At 53.4% G+C, this 20,135-nt stretch overlaps 2 protein-coding genes across 3 annotated transcripts in view; one reads left to right on the top strand and one right to left on the bottom strand.

The window, feature by feature from the left end:
- Window positions 1-18,557, bottom strand: part of LGMN (legumain) — a 40,217-nt gene extending 21,660 nt beyond the window's left edge. The window contains exons 1-2 of one of the 2 annotated variants that reach the window (XM_062181171.1): window positions 18,462-18,557; window positions 7,727-7,900 (exon numbers count right to left, since the gene is read on the bottom strand). In XM_062181171.1, coding sequence (XP_062037155.1) covers window positions 7,727-7,870 — 144 coding nt within the window. In that variant the 5' untranslated portion in view covers window positions 7,871-7,900; window positions 18,462-18,557. Of the gene's footprint in view, window positions 1-7,726; window positions 7,901-16,357; window positions 16,380-18,461 lie in introns of those variants that run through there. The other variant, XM_062181172.1, reaches the window with a different exon arrangement.
- Window positions 1-20,135, top strand: part of RIN3 (Ras and Rab interactor 3) — a 328,519-nt gene that overhangs the window by 120,995 nt on the left and 187,389 nt on the right. The gene's annotated exons all lie outside the window — the stretch shown is intronic.

The following is a 20,135-nucleotide window of genomic DNA, read 5'->3' as shown; positions in this document are numbered from 1 at the left end:
CCTGCTACGCCACAGTGCTGGCTCTGTAAATACCACTTTTATATTTTTAAGAAAGAAACATGCTTTTAAAGAGGCGGAGTGAGAAGGGACTAGGGGGGAGGGCAGTGGGACTGAGACACGGGGTGTGATGAGGGCGTGGGCAATTAGTGCAGCTACAGGCAGCACGGGGTCATGAGGAACGCATGGCCGTGGACTCCATAGAACCACATGCGACCCCTGCTCTCCGCTTCCCTGCCTTATTGTCTGAACGCGTTAAACTGCAGATTCTGCTCTGAGGTTTGCGGTGGCCGCAGTGGGCTCCCTGCAGCGCCCCAGCACAGCACCCGGTTCTAGCCTAGAGCTGAGCCACAGCCTAGAACCCAGCTCCAGCCCAGCCCCAGCCCAGCTGCCAGCCACGTTCTCCCTGGTTCCCAGTCCCCTTCTACCTGGGCCACCCTGCTCCTTTGTCAGGGGCCTGGCTTTGCTCAGATGACCTGCCCTGCTCCAGTGGTCAGGCGCTTCCCTGAGTCACAAACAGAAATTCCTTTCCCCTCACCAAGCACAGGTTTGAATATAAACATGAGCATGTGATCCGTGCTGGTCAGACAGACATAGGGCAAAGTTCACCCACGGCTCCAGAAAACAAGTTTGTATTCTGATCAGGAGAGAGCCAAACAGATAAGACATAATGATGGCCTCTTTTCCTGTACAGGGTTTAGTTTGGCTGTGACATCTGGAGCTGCCGCAGCCATCTTGTGATCATGAGGATAGCTTATCTGAAGGCAGGTCATCATGATCATGATGACAGAGTAGAAAAATAGAGAGGATCTGGGTTTGCAGCTCCACTCCTCAGCATTCAAACCACAGGAGGGCCGGGCTTAGTACACAGGGAAGCACCCTGCTTAGAATGGTTCTGACCATTCTCAAGTTTGAGTTCCTATTGCCACTATATGCTCTTCCCTCCATGGGGAACACACGCCCCTCCCCCCAGCTCCTCCTGGGGAGTCCCCGCACCCTCCAAGCCCACTTCCTCCTGGGGGAGTCCCCGCACCCTCCACGCCCACCTCCCCCAGCTCCTCCTGGGGGAGTCCCAGCACCCTCCACGCCCACCTCCCCCAGCTCCTGCTGGGGGAGTCCCCGCACCCTCCACGCCCACCTCTCGCTTGCCCTCAGGAAGCTGCCCTCCAACCCTCCTCCCGCCCGAGCTCACTATCCCTCGCCCCGGGAGCTGGCACTCACAGCTCCTGCAAGATTCCGCCTCTCTAGGCCTCGTTCAGGCTCTGTGCCCTAAGGCTGGGGCTCCTGGCCAGAGGCCCCAGGCTCATCGTTCTCCATCACCCCTCCCCCTCCCGAGACCCCTGTGGAAAACTACGTGGGCCAACATGGAGAGGTCTGCTCTGTCACCAGGGAGATTCTGCTGTGTTCCTCATTTTCAGAACGCAAAGGCACCAACGGTGATTCGGAAGAGAAGTGACCGCTTTCCTTTGCGTATCTGTATTTTCTAAGATTCCCGGAAGCTTTGGCATGTGTTAATATTTTAATAAAAGAGAAATGAGGTGCTGCTCTAAACCAGAAGACGACGGGGGGTTGAGCCCTCACTCTGCTCCGATTCAGCTTCCAGGTGCTGCGCGCCCTGCAGGCAGCGATGCCGGCTCAGGGACTTGGGCCCTCGCCACTCGGGAGAGCCCTGCACGGAGGTCCAGGCTCCTGACGTCGGCCTGGCCTTCCCCTGGCTGTAGAGTGCATTTGGGGATAAACCAGAGGATGGAAGATCTTGGGATCTTGCTCTCTCGTTCTGCCTTTCAAATAGATACAAATAAATAACTAACGTACGTATAAAGTAGAAGATGATGAAGTGGTGCCAGGATACCCAAGCCACATGACTACAGAGAAGAGTGCTCCTGGGCGCAGACTGCAGAGGCACAACACTGCACGTCAGCCCCCAGCTCCCCACCTGCCGGCTTCGTGAGCCAGGACTCAGAGACACAGCACTGCGCGTCAGCCACCAGCTCCACCCCTGCCAGCTGCGTGAGCCAGGACCGCTGAGACACAGCACTGCACGTCAGCCCCCAGCTCCCCACCTGCGGGCTGCGTGAGCCGGGACTCAGAGACACAGCACTGCACGTCAGCCCCCAGCTCCCCACCTGCGGGCTGCGTGAGCCGGGACTCAGAGGCACAGCACTGCGCGTCAGCCCCCAGCTCTCCACCTGCTGGCTGCGTGAGCTGGGACTCAGAGACACAGCACTGCGCGTCAGCCCCCAGCTCCCCACCTGCCGGCTGCGTGAGCCGGGACTCAGAGACACAGCACTGAGCATCAGCCCCCAGCTCCACCCCTGCCGGCTGCATGAGCCAGGACGGTGTGCAGCCTCTGTGTATCCTTCTTACAATGGGGCTGCGAGGGCAGGTGTTAGGCCTAGTGGGTAAGACAGCCACAGCCTATGAGAGCACCCGGGTCATCCTTCCAAATGCCGGCCCCTCCCTCCCAGCCCTGGCCATCTCGCCAAGACCGTCTCCGAGGTGCCCTGTGCTCCCACCCCATCCCCGGCCAGCCCTGGCCCTCGTGTTGGGCAGCTGTCCATTTCCCATGCCCGCCTGCCTCACCCTTCCAGCACATTCACTGCTGCTCGGTTCCCGGCCCCCACACCGGCAGAGGTCCTGCCTGCATCCCCAGCACCACCCTGTGTTAGCTCCAGCCAGAAACGGAACACAGAGAACCCCAATTTGGTCAAGACAAAACACGGCTTAAATAAATAAAGAAACCACCATAAAACAAAGGCGCCATGGCAGGTCCACTTTCTATAACAAAAGATCTTGGGGAGGCACGCTGTGTTCCCCCAAGGAAAATCTAAACCCCTATGAATACGTCCTCTCCGATGTTCCCTCTGTGATTAGCCTCCGAGGTTAAGAAAGTGAGCACAGGCCGTGGTCAGGGTGACGAGGCACCCGGTCCGTATCTACACAGCCTTCAGGCCACCATCCGCTCTTCCTTGGGGACCAAGGTTTCCGGCTGTGGCCTCTTCCTCTGCCCGCCTTCCATTCTACTGCAAGGTCCAGCGCTGTGCCCAGGGAAGCCAGCAGCACTTTTGATAAAGGGGCTTCTAGGAACAAAGGGTAACTGGATAACTTATCCTAAATGACGTTTCACCAATACTGTTTTCGAAAGGTGGTTGCATACAAGCCGGGCTGAGTGATGACCCAGCGAGTTCACAGCCAGCACCCTGTGCTGAATAACTTAGTTTCTGGGCTCCTGGGCAGGGCGGGTAGAAGCTGAGGGATTACATGGCAGAGCCCCGGTTTGCTCCTTTTCTGAACGTGTCAGCTCTGAGGTTAGGAAAGGAAAAGGCATCGTTGTGCGGAGGCACAGGGTTTTCTGAGGGGGTGGGGTGGGGTGGTTCCAATCTACTGCTTAACTCCCCACATGCCTGTAACAGCCCTGAGCCAGGTCAAGGGCCAAAGCCAGGAGCCAAGAGCTCAATCCAAGACTCTCACGTAGACGGCAGGAGCCCCATCCCTTGGGCCGGTAACAACTTTGTAATCACACCAAACTTCCTATTTGGTTAACACGCTGAAACCAATCGAGACATGAGTCATTCAAGAATCACCAAATCTTAGAGCTGGTAGGGATGTCAGCTACCAACCTACGGATGTGAAAACCCACACGGCGGGAAGGAAATGGCCATGGCCCAGTCTCTCCAGAGAGGCAGCTCTGCCCGGGTTGGGAAGAGACTACATATGCGCTGTCCTAATCCGGCAGCCACTGGCTGCTCCCGGCCACCGAGCTCTCACGGTGGGGCTCGTCCGAACGGAGATGCCCCGAGGATGTAAACACCCCTTGGCCTTCAGTGGCTCTGAACAACAGAGGCTGAGAGGCCTTGCGGTTAGCTTTCTCCATGGTCCCAGGCGGAGATGACAATGCTTTGGACCTCTCGGGCTGGGTAAGACACTAAGATCTATTTCATCTTGTTTGAGTTTATTTTTACTTTTTATTTATTTTATTGAGAAACAGAGAAAGGGAGATGTGGGGCCAGCATTGCAGCATCGTGGGTTAAGCTGCAGCCTGCGACATTGGCATCCCATATGGGTGTTGGTTCCACTGCAGGCTGCTCCATTTCCCATCCAGCTCCCTGTTAATGTGCCTGGGAAAGCAGCGGAGGATGGCCCAAGAGCTTGAGCCCTCAACCCAAGGGGAGACCCAGAAGAAGCTCCTGGCTCCTGCTTTGGCCTGGCCTAGTCCCAGCCCTTGTGGCCATTGGGGAGTGAACCAGTGGATGGAGGAACTCTCTTTCTCTTTCTCTCTCTCTCCTATTCTCTGTAACTCTGCCTTTCAAATAAATAAAATAAATCTTTAAAAGAGAGAAAGAGACAGAGAGAGCATTCAGGTTCATTCCCCAAATGCCTGCAATGGCGAGGGCTGGAGCCAGAAGCCGGGTGCTCAATCCAGGTCTCCTACCTCAGTGGAAAGGATCCAATTACTAGGGGCCAGCGTTGTGGTGTAGCAGGTTAAGCTGCTGCCTGCAACACTGGCATCCTGTATAGGTACCAGTTCAAGTCCCAGCTGATCCACTTCCAATCCAGCTCTCTGCTATGGCCTGGGAAAGCAATAGAAGATGGCCCAAGTCCTTGGGCCCCTGCACCCATGTGGGAGACCCAGATGAAGCTCCTGACCCAGCTTCAGCCTGACCCAGCCCTGGTCATTGCGGCCATTTGGGGAGTGAACAGTGGATGGAAGACCTTTTTCTCTCCCCCACCCCTGACCTGTCTCTGTAACTCTGCCCTTCAAATAAATATTTAGGAAAAAAAAAAAAAAAAGAATCCAATCACTTGATCCCCAGTACTGCCACCAAGGGTCTGCACTGTCTGTCCAGAAACCAGAGTCAAGAGCCAGAGCCAGGAACCAACCCCAACACGCCAGTGTGGCACATCTGTTTGCTTTTTTTTTTTTTTTTTTTTAATATTTATTTAATTTTATTTCAAAGTCAGTTACACAGAGAGAAGGAGAAAGACAGAGATCTTCTACCCACTGATTCATTCCCCAAATGGCTGCAACAGCCAGGGCTGGGCCAGGCCAAGGCCAGGAGTTTCATCCAGGTCTCCCACATGGGTGCAGGGGGCCCAAGCGCTTGGGCCATTTTCTGCTGCTTTCCCAGGTGCATTAGCAGAGAGCTGGATTGGAAGAGGAGCAGCCAGGACTTGAACCAGTGCCCATATGGGATGTTAGCATTGCAGGCAGCAGCTTTACCCACTATGCCACAATGCCAGCCCTGAGAGACGCATGCCTTAACCAGCATTTTAACCGCTAGGCCAAACTCTCACTGTCATTTTTCCTTGTTATAAATGTGGCCACTAGGACGTTTATCATGACACACATGGGTCTCCAGTGGACAAGGTGCTCTAGAACCATCAGCCTGGGTTGGAATCCTGGCTCCACTATGTGCCAGATCAGCCACGACAGGCAAACCTCCAACCTGATCCTGCCTCCACCCAGTCATTTGTAGAGAGCGGGTAAGAACTGCACCTGCCACACACAGCCTCAGCGTGGGGCTACCGGCATTCACCTGTGTACAGCGCTCTTAGAAGAGAGCCCAACACGTAGATACTGCACTGGTCCAAGCATCTTACTTCCAAGAATGAAAAGATCAAACGAATTTTTCAGAATAACAGAAAGCTCTGCTGAGCTACAAGTCACACACCATAAAATCCCGTCTTTTTTTTTTTTTTTTTTTTTTTTTTTTGACAGGCAGAGTGGACAGTGAGAGAGAGAGACAGAGAGAAAGTCTTCCTTTGCCGTTGGTTCACCCTCCAATGACTGCCGCGGTTGGCGTGCTGCGGCCGGCGCACCGCGCTGATCCGATGGCAGGAGCCAGGTTCTTATCCTGGTCTCCCATGGGGTGTAGGGCCCAAGGACTTGGGCCATCCTCCACTGCACTCCCTGGCCACAGCAGAGAGCTGGCCTGGAAGAGGGGCAACCAGGACAGGATCGGTGCCCCGACCGGGACTAGAACCCGATGTGCCGGCGCCGCAAGGCAGAGGATTAGCCTGTTGAGCCGCGGCGCCGGCCTAAAATCCCATCTTGGAGGGTGAACCAACGGCAAAAGGAAGACCTTTCTCTCTGTCTCTCTCTCTCACTGTCCACTCTGCCTGTCAAAAAAAAAAAAAAAAAAAATCCCATCTTTTAAAACATGTGTTCAGTGGTTTCTGGTATATTCACTACATTGTGCAACCATCACCACTATCTAATTCCAGAATATTTTCACTACCTAAAAAAAAACCCACCCAGAACCTCAAAAACACTTGCAGTCACTTTCCGTTCTCTCTTCCCCCGCCCTCTCCACCATCCTCCACTCTTACCTCTAGATTTGCCTGATTTGCCGTTTCAATCAACTGCAGTCATAAAACGTGTGGACTTTGTGATGGACTTCTTCTACGTGGCACATCTTTAAGGTTCGTCCACGTTGAACCACACGTCAGTATTTCATTCTTTTTATGGCCAAATAGTCCCTCACAGGAATATACTGCTTTAAGGGCTGGCACTGTGGCACAGTGGGTTAAGCCGCTGCCTGCAACACCGGCATCCCATGTTGGAGCGCCAGTTTGAGTCCTGGCTGCTCCACTTCCAATCCAGCTCCCTGTTAATGACCTGGGAAAGCAGCTGTGGATGGCCTAGGTGCTTGGGCCCCTGCACTCAGGTGGAAGACCTGGAAGAAGCTCCTAGCTCCTGGCTTTGGCCTACTCAGCCCTGGTTGTTGAAACCATCTGGGGAGTGAACCAGCAGATGGAAGAGCTCTCTTTGTCTGTTTCTCTCTCTCTCCATAGCTCTGACTTTCAAATAAATCTTATTAAAAAAAAAAAAAAAAGAATACACAACACTTTGGGTCCATGCACTCATCAACTGACAGACATGGGGTTATCTCCTGCTGGGGCTGCCACGGGTAAGGTTGGGATGAACCTTCCTGTGCAAGTTCCTGTAGGGCCAAGCGTTGTCATTGCTCCTGGGTGTCCACCAGAGGTGGGACCACTGGGTCAGAGGCCACTCCAGGCTTGACCTTCCCAGGATGCCAGAGCGCTCCTGATGGCTGCAGCACTACGCAGCCCCACCAGGAGGCCGGGCTGTTACACTGCCCGCTCACACACGGACTCTCTCTCCAGCTCCCGATAAGCGGACCTGGCAAAAGTGCCAGGATTGGGGGAGGAGGTGTGAGGGGAGCAGCTGGGCAGAGGTGTCAAGGGCAAAGGGACCTAGAGGCCAGGATTCAGTCCCTTCTGGCCTCAACCTGCCCCGTGGCACAAGTCATCTCCTCGCTCTCCTTAACTCTAAGATGAAGTTGTGAGCACAGTGGGCCTCCACCAGGAGACCTCCAGTGCTGTCTGAAGGTATTTGGGTCATGACCGTGCAATGGGGGGCACTGCCATCATCCATAGGGGGCTGGCCAAGGATGCTGCTTAACACCCTCCCATAGGGTACAGCCCCGCATCAAAGAATTACTGGCCCGAATGTCAACGGAGCCTCACACCCAACTATGTTGATCCCACAGCAACTCTGAAGCAACTGTTAGACTCCTCCAAACAGCCTTACCATCTGCTAGCCCCCAAGCAATGGATTCGGCTCCAATCTCTCCACATCCTCACCAACACATGTAGTGTAGCCAGCCTAACAGGTGTGTGAATGGCTCCCCAAATCGTCCTTTTTCACAAGGTCCAAGTGCGTTCACAGAACGCCAGCGACGTGCACGAGCAGCTCTGTGCTCACCTGGTGCCTGTAGTTGTACCAGCCATTGGAGCCCGCGACAATCACCACCCAGTGCTTGCCGCCATTCTCAGGATTGTCCACACCGACGGTGATGGCGCCAGTCCCCAGGGCCACGCTGAGGAACGTGGCCACTTTCCAAATCATTGTGCCCCTGGGCGTTTCAACTGCAGAGATCTGAAAAGAAGAAAGGCAGGGTCAAAAAGGAACAATCCGAACACTGGCCCCCCGGTAAAGAACCATCACAGCCGACAGATCAAAAAGAGGGGACCATTTCACGGTCAGAAAGAGCACGCCAAGGACAACAACAAAGACAGAGACGACGTCTATGTTAGCTCGGCTGCCCTCTCGCCCACACGCTCCTAATCCCAACCTTTGCCGCAAGTTGAAGTATAAATCAAATATCCAGAAAGTTCTTCGGGCACCCTGTCAAGCTTTTGTCACAACTCAAAGCAAAATGGATTTAAAAAAGTCACCTGCACAATTCATCACGCTGGGAAAATATCTACCACATACTATAAACTGTCGTAAGAAAAGAATATATATGTAATATGAATTGTGCATAGACAGCAGATCCAAAAATTTACCAGTAGAGAGTGGGTGGGGCTGGGGGTGATTTTCTTCTTCCTGTCTGTCTCTTTTTAGTACAATTAATGTATATTACTTATGCAAGACTGTCTGTCAAAATCAGTGCATGCACAATGCTAACACTGATAAGTGATTTAAGTTGATGGTAAACCATCTGGAAAAATTATAAGCAAGCATTTGTTCCTGGGCTCATTTCCCAAATGGCCACAACAGCCAGGGCTGGGCCAGGCTGATGCCAGGAGCCTGGAGCTTCTTCCAGGTCTCCCACGTGGGTGCAGGGGCCCAAGGACTTAGGTCATCTTCCTCTGCTTTCCCAGGCACATTAGCAGGGAGCTGGATTGAAATTGGAGCAGCCAAACTTGGACTGGTGCCCCTATGGGATGCCAGCATCACAGGCAGAGGCTTAACCTACTACACTACAACGTTGGCCCCAGGCTGCAAATTTTGCACCAAAATAAACTTTTTTTATTTCATTTTTCTATGAACTTTCTGAAATACCACGAGACACACCATTTCCTACTTCGATGCTGAAATGTTAAATGAATGTTTAAAGCGCACATGGCAGGCGTGAGGCTGAGTCCTGGCCACCTTGCATTACTGCATCAGAGTCTCCCGTGTCCTGTTCTAACAGCGCAGCCTTCCTGAGACAGAACACAGCCCGGCCACGACTCCGGGGTAAGAGAAAAGACACAGTCTCTGAGACACAGTGGCACAGAGCAGAAGGAGCCCGCAAGGCTGACCTGTGCCTCCAGTGCCACTGCGCAAGCCCGGCTAGCTGCACTCGCCGCTCCTCTAGAACACTGCTCTCCGAGACCACGTGCTGGCTGCTGGGACCTCGACAGGGACAGGGACAATGCCTCTGCCCTCAGAGAGCGAGCAGCCAGCTGTGGCAGGACCCACCTCGAAGCCAAATAAACCATTCTCAACATGCTATGCCTGGCATTCTGTGCAAATCGGCGGAGTGAAGGAAACAAGACATCCTGAGTCTTCTGCAAAAGTTTACACAACCAGCAGTCTCAGGCTGCGGCTTCTCCAACCTGAACTTGGACCCGCATCTCTGGGGAGTCTTGTGAGGGTGCAGATCCTGGCTCAGCAGGCCTGAGCTCTGGTCTGAGGCTGCCTTATTTTTTTATTTTTTAAGATTTTTATTATTTATTTGACAGGTAGAGTTACAGACAGTGAGAGGGAGAGACAGAAAAGTCTTCCTTCTGTTGGTTCACTCCCCCAGATGACCACAACAGCCAGAGCTACGCCGAAGCCAGGATCCAGGAGCTTCCTCCTGATTTCCCATGCGGGTGCAGGGGCCCAAGGACTTAGGCCATCTACTGCTTTCCCAGGCCACAGCAGAGAGCTGGACTGGAAGAGGAGCAACTGGGACTAGAACCGGCACCCATATGGGATGCTGGCGCTGCAGGCGGAGGATTAACCTAATGCGCCACGACACTGGCCCCAGCCTTATCTATCTATCTATTTATTTATTTATTTTAAGATTTATTTATTTGAAAGAGTTGGGGTGGAGGAAGAAGAGACAGAAAGAGAGATCTTCCTTCTACTGGTTCACTCTTCAAACAGCTGCAATGGCCAGGGCTGAGCCAGGCCAAAGCCAGGAGCCTGGAAATCTATCCCGGTCTCCCATGAGGATGCAGGGGCCCAAGCACTTGGGTCATCCTCTGCTGCTTTCCAAGGTGAATTAGCAGAGAGCTGGATTGGAAGTGGAGCAGCTGGGACTAGAACTGGAGCTCATGAGGGATGTCAGCAGCTGCTTAACCTGCGGAGCCACACGCTGGTCCTCTGAGGCCGCCTTTCCAGCAGGTGCCCTGGCCTCGGGCCACGCTTGGATGCAGCCACCTGCCTTACCCCAGCTGCTCCACTCCACCTCTGGCAGAAGCCAGCATCCTGGTCGGGAAATGGCACCAGCACTGCTCCATCCTCACGAGATAATTCCTGCCCAAGAACCTAACCCTTAATCTGCTAAACTGAATTGAGCTAAATTCAGGTTTCTTTTATCCTGCCTGCAAAGTCCACGGATAAGTAACTTCAGGAGGTGACCCCAGATTTGCTTTTGTTGGATTCTTTTTTTGGTAGAGGTGGGGTAACACAACACATACGTTGGTGGGCTGCAGAGTCCCTCCCCTCCCCTCCCCCCCCAATGCTGGAACCTGCTGGTCTATTAACCCTGAGTACATGGACTTGAGCAGGGCTCACCCAGGGCTGGCAGGTAACAAATGACAGGTGTAATTACAGAATTCCATAAAGCAGCAACAGCGAGGTCAGACAAGAGATAGCCATGTCCCTAGAGCTCCCCAGTGGCCCTGCAGGGAGGTATGGCAGTGCCCATGGGGGTGAGCCAACCAGCAGCTTCTTCCTGATTCTGGGCTCACCCAGCAGGCCTCTTGCTGCAGCTGTGCCTCCCTGGGAAGCCCCCACGAGGGGAGGGGTCGGCAAACTTGCTCTATAAAGGCTGGACTGCAGATAACTCCGGCTTCACAGGCCCGGCCATCCCCCACACAACTACTGGGCTCCTCCATCGCATGACAAGAGCAGAGACAGGACAGACACAGACAGGTGCTCTGTCGGGACCATGGACCATAGTTCCTGGCCCGATGTGCTGCACTCACACCCCCGGTCCCGCCTGGCTATCATCATAATCTCTCAGCATCAGTCAGTCAATGGGCTCCCTGATTTGCATGCCTGTCTTCTCGGAGTTCACGTCACGGATCAAGTCCCCAAAAGACTCATTCTTCTGAGGGCACTGGAGCGTGACTTTCCCCTCATATTTAGGGGGAAAAACAACAAATAAAACACTGAATCAAATGGGTGACCTGCGGATGGGCACTTGGCACAGCAGTTAAGCTGCCACGTGGACGCCACATCCCACACTGGAGGGCAAAGTTCAAGTCCCAGCTCCACTTCTGACCCTAGGTTCCTCTAATGCTCACACTGGGAGGCAGCAGACGAGGGCTCAGGTAGTCGGGTCCCTGTCACCCACGTGGGAGACCTGGATTGGGTTCTCAGCTCCTGGTTTCAGCCTGGCCCACCCCCCTGGCTTTGGCAGGCATTTGGGGAGTGAACTAACAGAGCCTCCACTCTTACCCTTCATCTTTCAAATAAACAGAAATAGCTAACAGATTTAAAAATTCTTTATAAAAGGTTGACCTGACTATGAACAACAGAATGGACATCAAATTGAAGAGCCCAAATTAGCGAACAGTGCAGTAAGTTCTGAAAAAAAAAAAAAAATTGCCTGGTTATTCTTACAAATCAAGTTCATCTCCATTCTTCTAACATACCAGCAAGTCACTCCTCGGCTTGATAAATACACGGATGCTAGGGCCAAAGTCAGCCTTTGGTGGGGCTCCCCTCCACCAGCCTTTTTATCTTCCAAACAAGAGCTGCGGCTCTTTGAACACAATACTAAGAGAAAAGCTGCACAGAATGCCGCTGGCTTCACAATACCGCTTAGAAAACACGTCCGCTGCTGCTATTTGGGGAACGTACTGGGGCCTGGGTAGAGCTGAGGCTGGAGAGTACAACAATCACTCCATTACCCTCAGCAATGAGCAGCCGGCCTCAGCTGCAGGTCTCCCGAACAGCGTTACCCCTTTACTCTTCCAGAGGTCACGGATAATCTTGAAACATCCCTGCAATTCTTGTTACATCAAGGTGAAAAATTGATGCGCAACGAGTGAGCAGCCCCGCTGAACTAGTTCTCTGAGACTCTGCTGTTTCACTCGGGACCCTCCACGGTCCCACTCACACAGGGGCCATTCTCTCTCTCCCTGAACTTGCCCTTGCGTCTGCCCCCTCCAATGCAGTCTCCCCAAGCCATCCAACAAGCGGGGCCTGAGCTCCCTGCTAGCCGCTCATAACAGCCCTGCACGCTCACAGGCACTGAGCGGTGAGCCAGCGACAAACCCTTCCATGAGCTGGCATTCCAGAAGAAAGGACAAAATCTTTAATACACAGCTTATTAGATGCTGACGAGAGCGACCAACACGGATATAGCAGGAGGCTGGGGAGTGCCAGCAGGAACAGGAGGTAGCATTTTTAAAAGGGTACAATGTGTGCCCAGCGCTGTGACACTGTGGCACAGTGGTTTAAGCCACAGCCTGCAGTGCCAGCAGCCATATGGTTAGTGCCCCTGCTGCTCACTTCTGATCCAGCTCCCTGCTAATGCACCTGGGAAAGCAGCGGAAGATGGCCCAAGTGCTTGGGCCCCTGCACCCACATGGGAGACCCGGAAGAAGCTCCTAGCTCCTCACTTTGGCTTGGCCCAGCCCTGGCCATTGCGGCCATTTGGGGAGTGAACCAGAGGATGAATGATTCTCTCTCTCTCTCTCTCTCTCTCTGTCTCTCTCTCTCTCTCAGTCTGTAACTCCACATTTCAAATAAATAAATAAATCTTTAAGAGAGAGGGAAAGGGGGAAATGATGTTAGGGAGGTGAGGGAGCAAGAAGTGTGAAAAGGCAAAGCTGTAGAAGCCACATAAATGGCGGTGCCCATGGGACTGTCCAGCTCAGTCAATCATTGAACACCCTTGTAACAGAACAGCGTGGGGCCGTCAGAAAGAGTAAGGCAGACCTTACTGTGCCAAGAGCAGCAAGCTGTCCGCTGTTGGGGTATGTGCCGGTGATCTAACCACGCACAGGGAGGAGACAGCAGACTGTTTCTCCACGCTGGGGAGGCGGGGGGAGGGCTCTGGCAGTGACATGGGTGGGGCAGCGGAATATCTGCAGTGACCTCCTATACCACCCACCATGGCAGCCGCTTTATTTGCTCCACCCTACAGCAGCCCTGGGGCAAGCACCACCACTCTCTTCTGACAAGGGCAGGGACTGAGGCGGGGGGGGGGGGGGGGGGGGGGCAGACAGCGGGGCTTCTGGGACAACACACATATCTGACAGCAAAGCAAAGGCTGTGTCTGTTCCACTACGCTACCTGCTGTCACAGAGAGCGGCTTGGCACACGCACATACTATTCTGCAGTGCCAGTAAGAATCCCAGCTACTCCACACTTCCATCCAGCTTCCTGCTAGTGTACCTAGGAGGCGACAGATGATGGCCCAAGTCCTTGGACCCCTGCCAACCACCTGAGAGACCTGGATGGAACTGCTGGCCCCTGGAGTCAGCCTGTCCCAGCCCTATGTGTTGCAGGCATTTGGGGAGTAAACCAGCAGATGGAAGATATATACCTCTCTCCCTTTCTCTGTCATTCTGCCTTTCAAACAAATAAATAAATCTTAAAATAAAATAAAAAGAATGGCCTGTGTGAGAGGGGAGCAGGCCCCGCGTCTCCCAGCCCAGGGTGCAGCCCCAGGGCAGGCCCTCAATGCTTCCTCCTGCGCAGGGCGCCCAGGTGCCCTTCCCGCTCTTCTATTTTAAGGCACAGTAGGTTTTCCGTATGAAGAACTCCTGTCTGCCCACCAATGCGGAACCTGGACCACACCCAGTCAGAGTCGGTGCACAAGTGGTCGCCAAAGTTCCCCAGCCTCAGTGACAAGCCCCCTGTTCCCACAGTGAGTCACATAAGAGACTCCACTTGACTGTGAAAGATGAACCATCAGGTGAGTTTAATCGATTTGGGGAATTTAGAGCAGAGTGGCCATGCTATATAAATTGTCATCAGCAACATAAACAGTAAGGCCAAGATCGCAAAGCCATAGAAGTAGCACCGTCAAGTTCAAACCCAGGTCTGACACCTCAACCAGCATCCGGCGTGACCTCCACCAGTTTCATTCACTGGCGGCTCCGGGTTAGACCACAGCAAAGCAGCTACTTACACATCTGCAGTGAGCCTCCCAACCCTGAAGACGCTGGTCCTACTCTGCTCTCTGGGGGTTTAGAATAAAATCATCCCGCAAGTGGTGTCTGACTGACAACACACAAGACAGTGACAATGTACCTGCTAATGTACCTACGAGTTCAGAGTCAGTCTCCTCTGAACTCTCTTCCTGAGCAAGTGTTAGCTAGAATCGATCTCACAACTGGCACCTTGGCATACCTAGTATCTCAAGCTGAGGAGTTCCACTGACCATGGGCTACAAACCTCCTGGGCGCCTGCTCTACTAGGACACTGAGCTGAGTTCCATGCTGAACTCTCTCGCCCCTACTGCAGTACCTACAAGAAAATCTGCCTCTGTTTTTAGAAAGTATCGATGTAATTTTTCTTTAACGCAAGACACACAGCTACTAATTCAGGGAAAACTGTCCACCTGGGAAATAAGAGGTACATTATTAATAATGTACTTAATACATTATTAAGGGCCAGTTCGGGTCTCAAATTCTATGATCATTTTTGGTTACCTGATGGGATTAAAACAAAACCCAATGAGATCGTATCTCAAATGAGCAATGCATTTTAATCAGGTTAGTTTATCTTTTTGTTTTCCCATAGGGAAAATGTGTGATTTCCTGGCAATCTTGATTCTAGATTAGAGTAGAAGCTTCAAGGCTATCTAATTTTGATTCTGCAGGAAGTGTTTTCAACTCCACACTGCAGATAACAGACAAGGAAACGCACCCCATCAACACGAGGGTCCGCTGGCTTCCTTCCCCCACTGAGGGCCAGGACCACCCCGCATCTGGACGCGCCTTGATACTGCTGAGCCACAAACAGGACCGTGCCCTGTCTCGCCTGTGACACCTTGCCAGGCTTCCTTACAAATGACATAAACAAAACCCTTAGCCCATGTTCATTTGTATATCTGTACAGAGTGATAACTATATATTTTTTTAAAAATCTGTTTAAGTTTAAAATCCAGGCAACCCACTCATATTTCAAAACAAAGACAGTCAAAAACAATTTTTTTAAGCTCTTAACGATTAGGAGCTTTTAGGTATCTAGCAAAGTAAATTCTGATCAATGGTTAACAGTTTCCCCACATTTTAATTTTCAATGTGTATTGGTGATTTGAATTTTACCTAAATTACTACTTTTGAAACCTAGTACTCATGCAGTTTGTAGCCTTTTTCCAAAACAACTTAACATAACTTTTACAGCTACCATCAATTCTTAAGTTAAAATTTTACTTTAAGTATAATTTTTATATGAAACACCCTCCATAAATTATTAATATTTCATAAATCTGTTAAGTCTCTTCTCCCCATAAAACATTACAAGTAAAACCCCCACCCCTTTCCATTTCTTCTCATACCACAAGGTTACCACTGTCCTAAAATAACATTTCTTTCCAATCAATTTATTGTACTTTAAAAAATATACATCTACTCTACAAACATTCCCCTACCAACAGACTTTTAGGCAGTTTCCAATTTTTTCACCATTATAAACAGTGATGCAGTCAACATCCTTTTCTTTTTATTTTTTTTTTTTTTTTTTTTTATTTTTGACAGGCAGAGTGGACAGTGAGAGAGAGAGACAGAGAGAAAGGTCTTCCTTTTGCCGTTGGTTCACCCTCCAATGGCCGCCGCGGTAGCGCGCTGCCGCTGGCGCACCGCGCTGTTCCGATGGCAGGAGCCAGGTGCTTCTCCTGGTCTCCCCTGGGGTGCAGAGCCCAAACACTTGGGCCATCCTCCACTGCACTCCCTGGCCACAGCAGAGAGCTGGCCTGGAAGAGGGGCAACCGGGACAGGATCGGTGCCCCGACCGGGACTAGAACCCGGTGTGCCGGCGCCGCAAGGCGGAGGATTAGCCTGTTGAGCCACGGCGCCGGCCACAGTCAACATCCTAACAGCCTCCTCCTTGTACACAAAAGTCTGTTTCTCTAAGGAATTTTCTCAAAGTGGAACCACTGGGTCCTAAGCTACACCCACTTTTGCTAGTGGCCATACTCACAAATGAGAATCGTAACAAATGAGAATCTCATTTTCTCCACACACCTATAATCCCCTGACAGTATCAGAATTTACAAATCTGGCACAGCAGGTTAACGCCCTGGCCTAGAGCACCGGCATCCCATATAGGCACCGGTTCTAGTCCCTGCTGCTCCACTTCCAATCCAGCTCTCTGCTGTGGCCTGGGAAAGCAGTAGAAGATGTCCCAAGTCCTTGGGCCCATGAACCCACGTGGGAGACCCAGAAGAAGCACCTGGCTCCTGGCTTCAGATCTGCGCAGCTCTGTCCTTTGTGGCCATTTGGGGAGTGAACCAGCAGAAGGAAGACCTTTCTCTCTGTCTCTGCCTCTCCTTCTCTCTCTGTGTAACTCTGTCAAATAAATAAATAAATCTTTAAAAAAAAAAAAGAATTTACAATTCCTAATCTGATGAATACAAAAATTTGAGTCATATCATATGTCTAGTTAATCATTCAGATTTCAACACCCTCCCTACATGTGATAACTTCCCCATCACACACTGGGGTTCAAATTAAAGTCTACAAACCAACTTCTGCAGTTTTTAAAAACAGTGCGGAGTATTTCTTCAAAAGATAGAGTCACAGGTCAGAAGACTCGAGAGACAGACTCAAGAGACGCTGCAATACACGCTCACATATCACAACGGCGTTATGGTCAATCAAGGCCCAAAAGGTCTGAGAAATTCCTATCACCTAATGAACCACAGCATCATAGCACAAGGCATCACTTCTGTGGTTGTGGTGGTGCTGGTATAAACAAAGCTACCGCATCTCCAGTCTTAGAAAAATATAGCACACTTATATATAGTGAATACCACTTGATCATGATAATGAGTTACTGTGTTATTGGTTAATGTATTTCAAAAATTTGTGGAAATATACTTAAAAGTGTGACTTTATTCTGGCGTAAAAACTATTTTCATACTATGTGGGAAACATGCATTATGAAAAAATATATATGAATCTGAAAAAAATTGTTGGCACCAAAGTAAACTTTTCCTTTCTCCCCACAGACTTTTTGCAGGCCACATGTACATACGTTTTAATCATTACTTCCCAGTGTACTTCCTCTACTGATGAAAAAACAGTCACCGTACACCAGTCTGGTGCTTGGCCAGCAGCTGCCTCCGACCCCTGCACCTCCACCTGCACCGAGTGGGCGGCCGCACAGGGGAGAGACCCAGGTGGAGGTCCAGGCTCCCGGCTTCACTGGCTTCAGCCTGGCCCTGCCCCAGGTGTTGTGGCCATTTGGGGAGCGAACGAGTGGATGGAAGATTCTCTCTCCCTCTCTCTCTCTGCCTTCCAAATAAATAAATCAATCTTGAAAAAGGAAGAAAAGGAAACGGCCTGGTGGTGCGCTCCTCACGAGGCATGCCGGTAGTCCGGCACCAGGTAATTTTTACTGAGCCACACGGGGTCTGGCTACCGGACTTCCTTAGCAGCGCTGGGATCTTTTCTCCTCTTCCTTGTCCTTGCAACCACCTTAAAACCCCTCCAAAATCCCCCCGGGGATTCCTGCACTGCCCTCCCGTGTTTGCAGCGTGGTCTCTCCCTCTCCAAGACGCTCCCCAGCTAGGGTACCGACCATCTGAGATGCAGACCGACAGCTTCTGGGCCTCGGAGCCACCCACAGCGAACGTCCGAGACTCCGGGCACCCCCATCGCGCCACGTTCCCAGCACAGCTCCGGCCCTGCTCCCCGCGGGAGCCTCGGAACCCAGCGGGGGGCAGCCCCTTCTCAGCCAAGGCAGGGTCGGGTGCCGCCCCCGCGCACGCCCGCGCCCCGGCCCCTCTGACGCTGGAACCGCTTCCTGGAGACCCCCACCCCGGGGGGATCTCTCCCCGCCCAGAGCGCTCAGCAGGGCTTCGCGGACGTGGCCACGCAGTCCCGGGGTGAAGGGCAGGGCAAGCCTGGGCGCTGGCGGCCACCCGCACGGCTCCGTCCTGCAGCCCTCGGAGCAGCCCCCCGCCGCCGGCCGCCCCGCACCCCCACCAGCTCAACTCCGCCTCAGAACCACACCGTCCCCGGCCTCCCGGGACGAAGCCAGCGGCGGCAGGGGCCGCGCCCCCCGCCCAGGGGGTCTCGGCACATCCCGGGTCCTCTCTGCCTCAGTTTCCCCGGCCAGAGCATGCCGAAGGGCAGCCCCGCCCCGCCCGCCACCAGCACCCGCGACCGGAGGAGTGGGGCTGAGACCGCAGGGTGTCCCTGAGGGGGCGGCCATCGGAGCCCGAAACGCGCCGCCCGGCGGCCCTGTCGGTCTCGGAGGGAAGGAACAGCCCAGCCCTGAGCCGGGAGCCCCGGCAGCCCGGCCCAGTACCCCGGCCCGGGCCCGCGGTCACCTGCGGCGGGGCTCTGGAAGTCGCCTCGGGGGCGCCGGCAGGACCGTGGGAACCGCGGGCCGCGCGCAGCCGCCGACGCACCGCCTGCGACGTCCGCCCCGCTGTGATTGAGGCGCGGCGCCGCCGCTCCCACTCCACCAGCGCCCACTGCGCTGTGATTGGTCGAGCTGCGGGGCGTGGCCTCCTCGGAAGCCAATGGGAGGTGATGACGCGTTCGAGCGCCCCCAGAGTCCCTGCGAGTCCCAGGGTGCAGCGCAGGGCCTCCTGGGCCCTGTAGCCCCCGAAGGCTGAGCTGTGTGTGTGAGCGGCGAGCCGGGGTCGGGGTTCTCGGGTTCCGGGGGGGCTGGAGGCGCCTAGATTCCGGAAGCGTCCACAAAACTTCTCAGGAACCCACGGGTTTCCAAGCTCGCCTGCACACGGCGCCCACCCAAGGGAAGCGCAGTGTCACCCCAGAGATGGCTGATTCGCGGGTCTGCTTGTGGCCGGGTTAGGAATTTCCCAGGAGCCCAGGCGATTGGGGCGAGCAGACGCTTGCTGTCGCCCGGGCTTTACACGTAGGGCAACCGACGGAGGGAGGGGTTCAAGGTAGCTTTCCCAAGGACACACACGTGTGCAGTGGCCAGAGCTGGTGCCTGGGCAGTCTGGCCCCAGAAGCCAGAGCTCCTAATCCCTAAGCAATGGCGCTTCTCGGGTGTTTGCTGTTATTACCTCCCCGGGAGCTGCACACACTCGGCCCTCGGGGGTGGTGCGGTCCTGCGCGACCCAGGGCTGCATCCACTGGCTGTCCGCGAGTTAACTTTATGGGCACAGTGCGTGGCACAAATACCCCCACCCGGGCTCGGGATCCTCTGGCTGCTCGGCCTTGAGAATTCCAGTGAGGAAAGCAAGGTGGGATGCTGCGAGCTTGGGAACTGTCCGTGCCCGCGATGCGCAGAGTGTGGGAAGTGCTGAGCCCACGGAAGCACAGGTGTGGGCAGCCAGACAGCTCGGGGAGGGGCGGGAGGGGAATGGCACGGGTGACAAGAGGGCAGCAGCCTCCCTCTGGAGCCGCCCATCAATGTCCCTGGACAAATTCTAACAAGAATTGTGGCTGAGACTCTTGCTACCACCATCCCACGCGCTCAGAGTTGGTGAGCCTCACGCCAGATTTGAGTTAGTGATGTCACAGAGTGACGGAGAATGGGGCCACCGGTGATGACAGCACTGTGATGCTTGACAAGTGCCAGGCACTAGCCTGAGCCCTCAGGGTCCCTCTAGTCAGTCCCCCACCCCACCACCGGTGAGGTCACTGCTGGGGTTTGGGTGTTCCCCTCACGGCTCCTGTGTGGGAGCTTCTAAGAGACATGCGGGGTCACGGGGGCTCCATCCTATTGAAGGGACTGATGCCACTCTGGTGAGGATGAGTTAGTTCTCAGGAGAGCGTGTTCGGCTCCTCAGCTTTCTCTTACCTCCTCGCCTTTGCCAGGTTGTGATCCTGCACAAGGCCCTCACCAGAAGCCAAGAGGATGCTGGTGCCACGCTGTTGGATTCTCAAACTCCTCCAGAGCCACAAACCCAAAACACCTGTTTTCTGTATTCATTTTTGTTTATTTTAGAAGTAGAGCTACACATACACATACACAGAGAGAAAGAGAGAGAGAGAGATATCTTCCATCCACTAGTTCACTCTTCAAA

Source organism: Lepus europaeus, chromosome 22 (assembly GCF_033115175.1).
Source record: "Lepus europaeus isolate LE1 chromosome 22, mLepTim1.pri, whole genome shotgun sequence".
Lineage (NCBI taxonomy): Eukaryota > Metazoa > Chordata > Mammalia > Lagomorpha > Leporidae > Lepus > Lepus europaeus.
The sequence above is the reverse complement of the archived record's forward strand: the minus strand, read 5'-3'. Positions and strand labels throughout refer to the sequence as shown.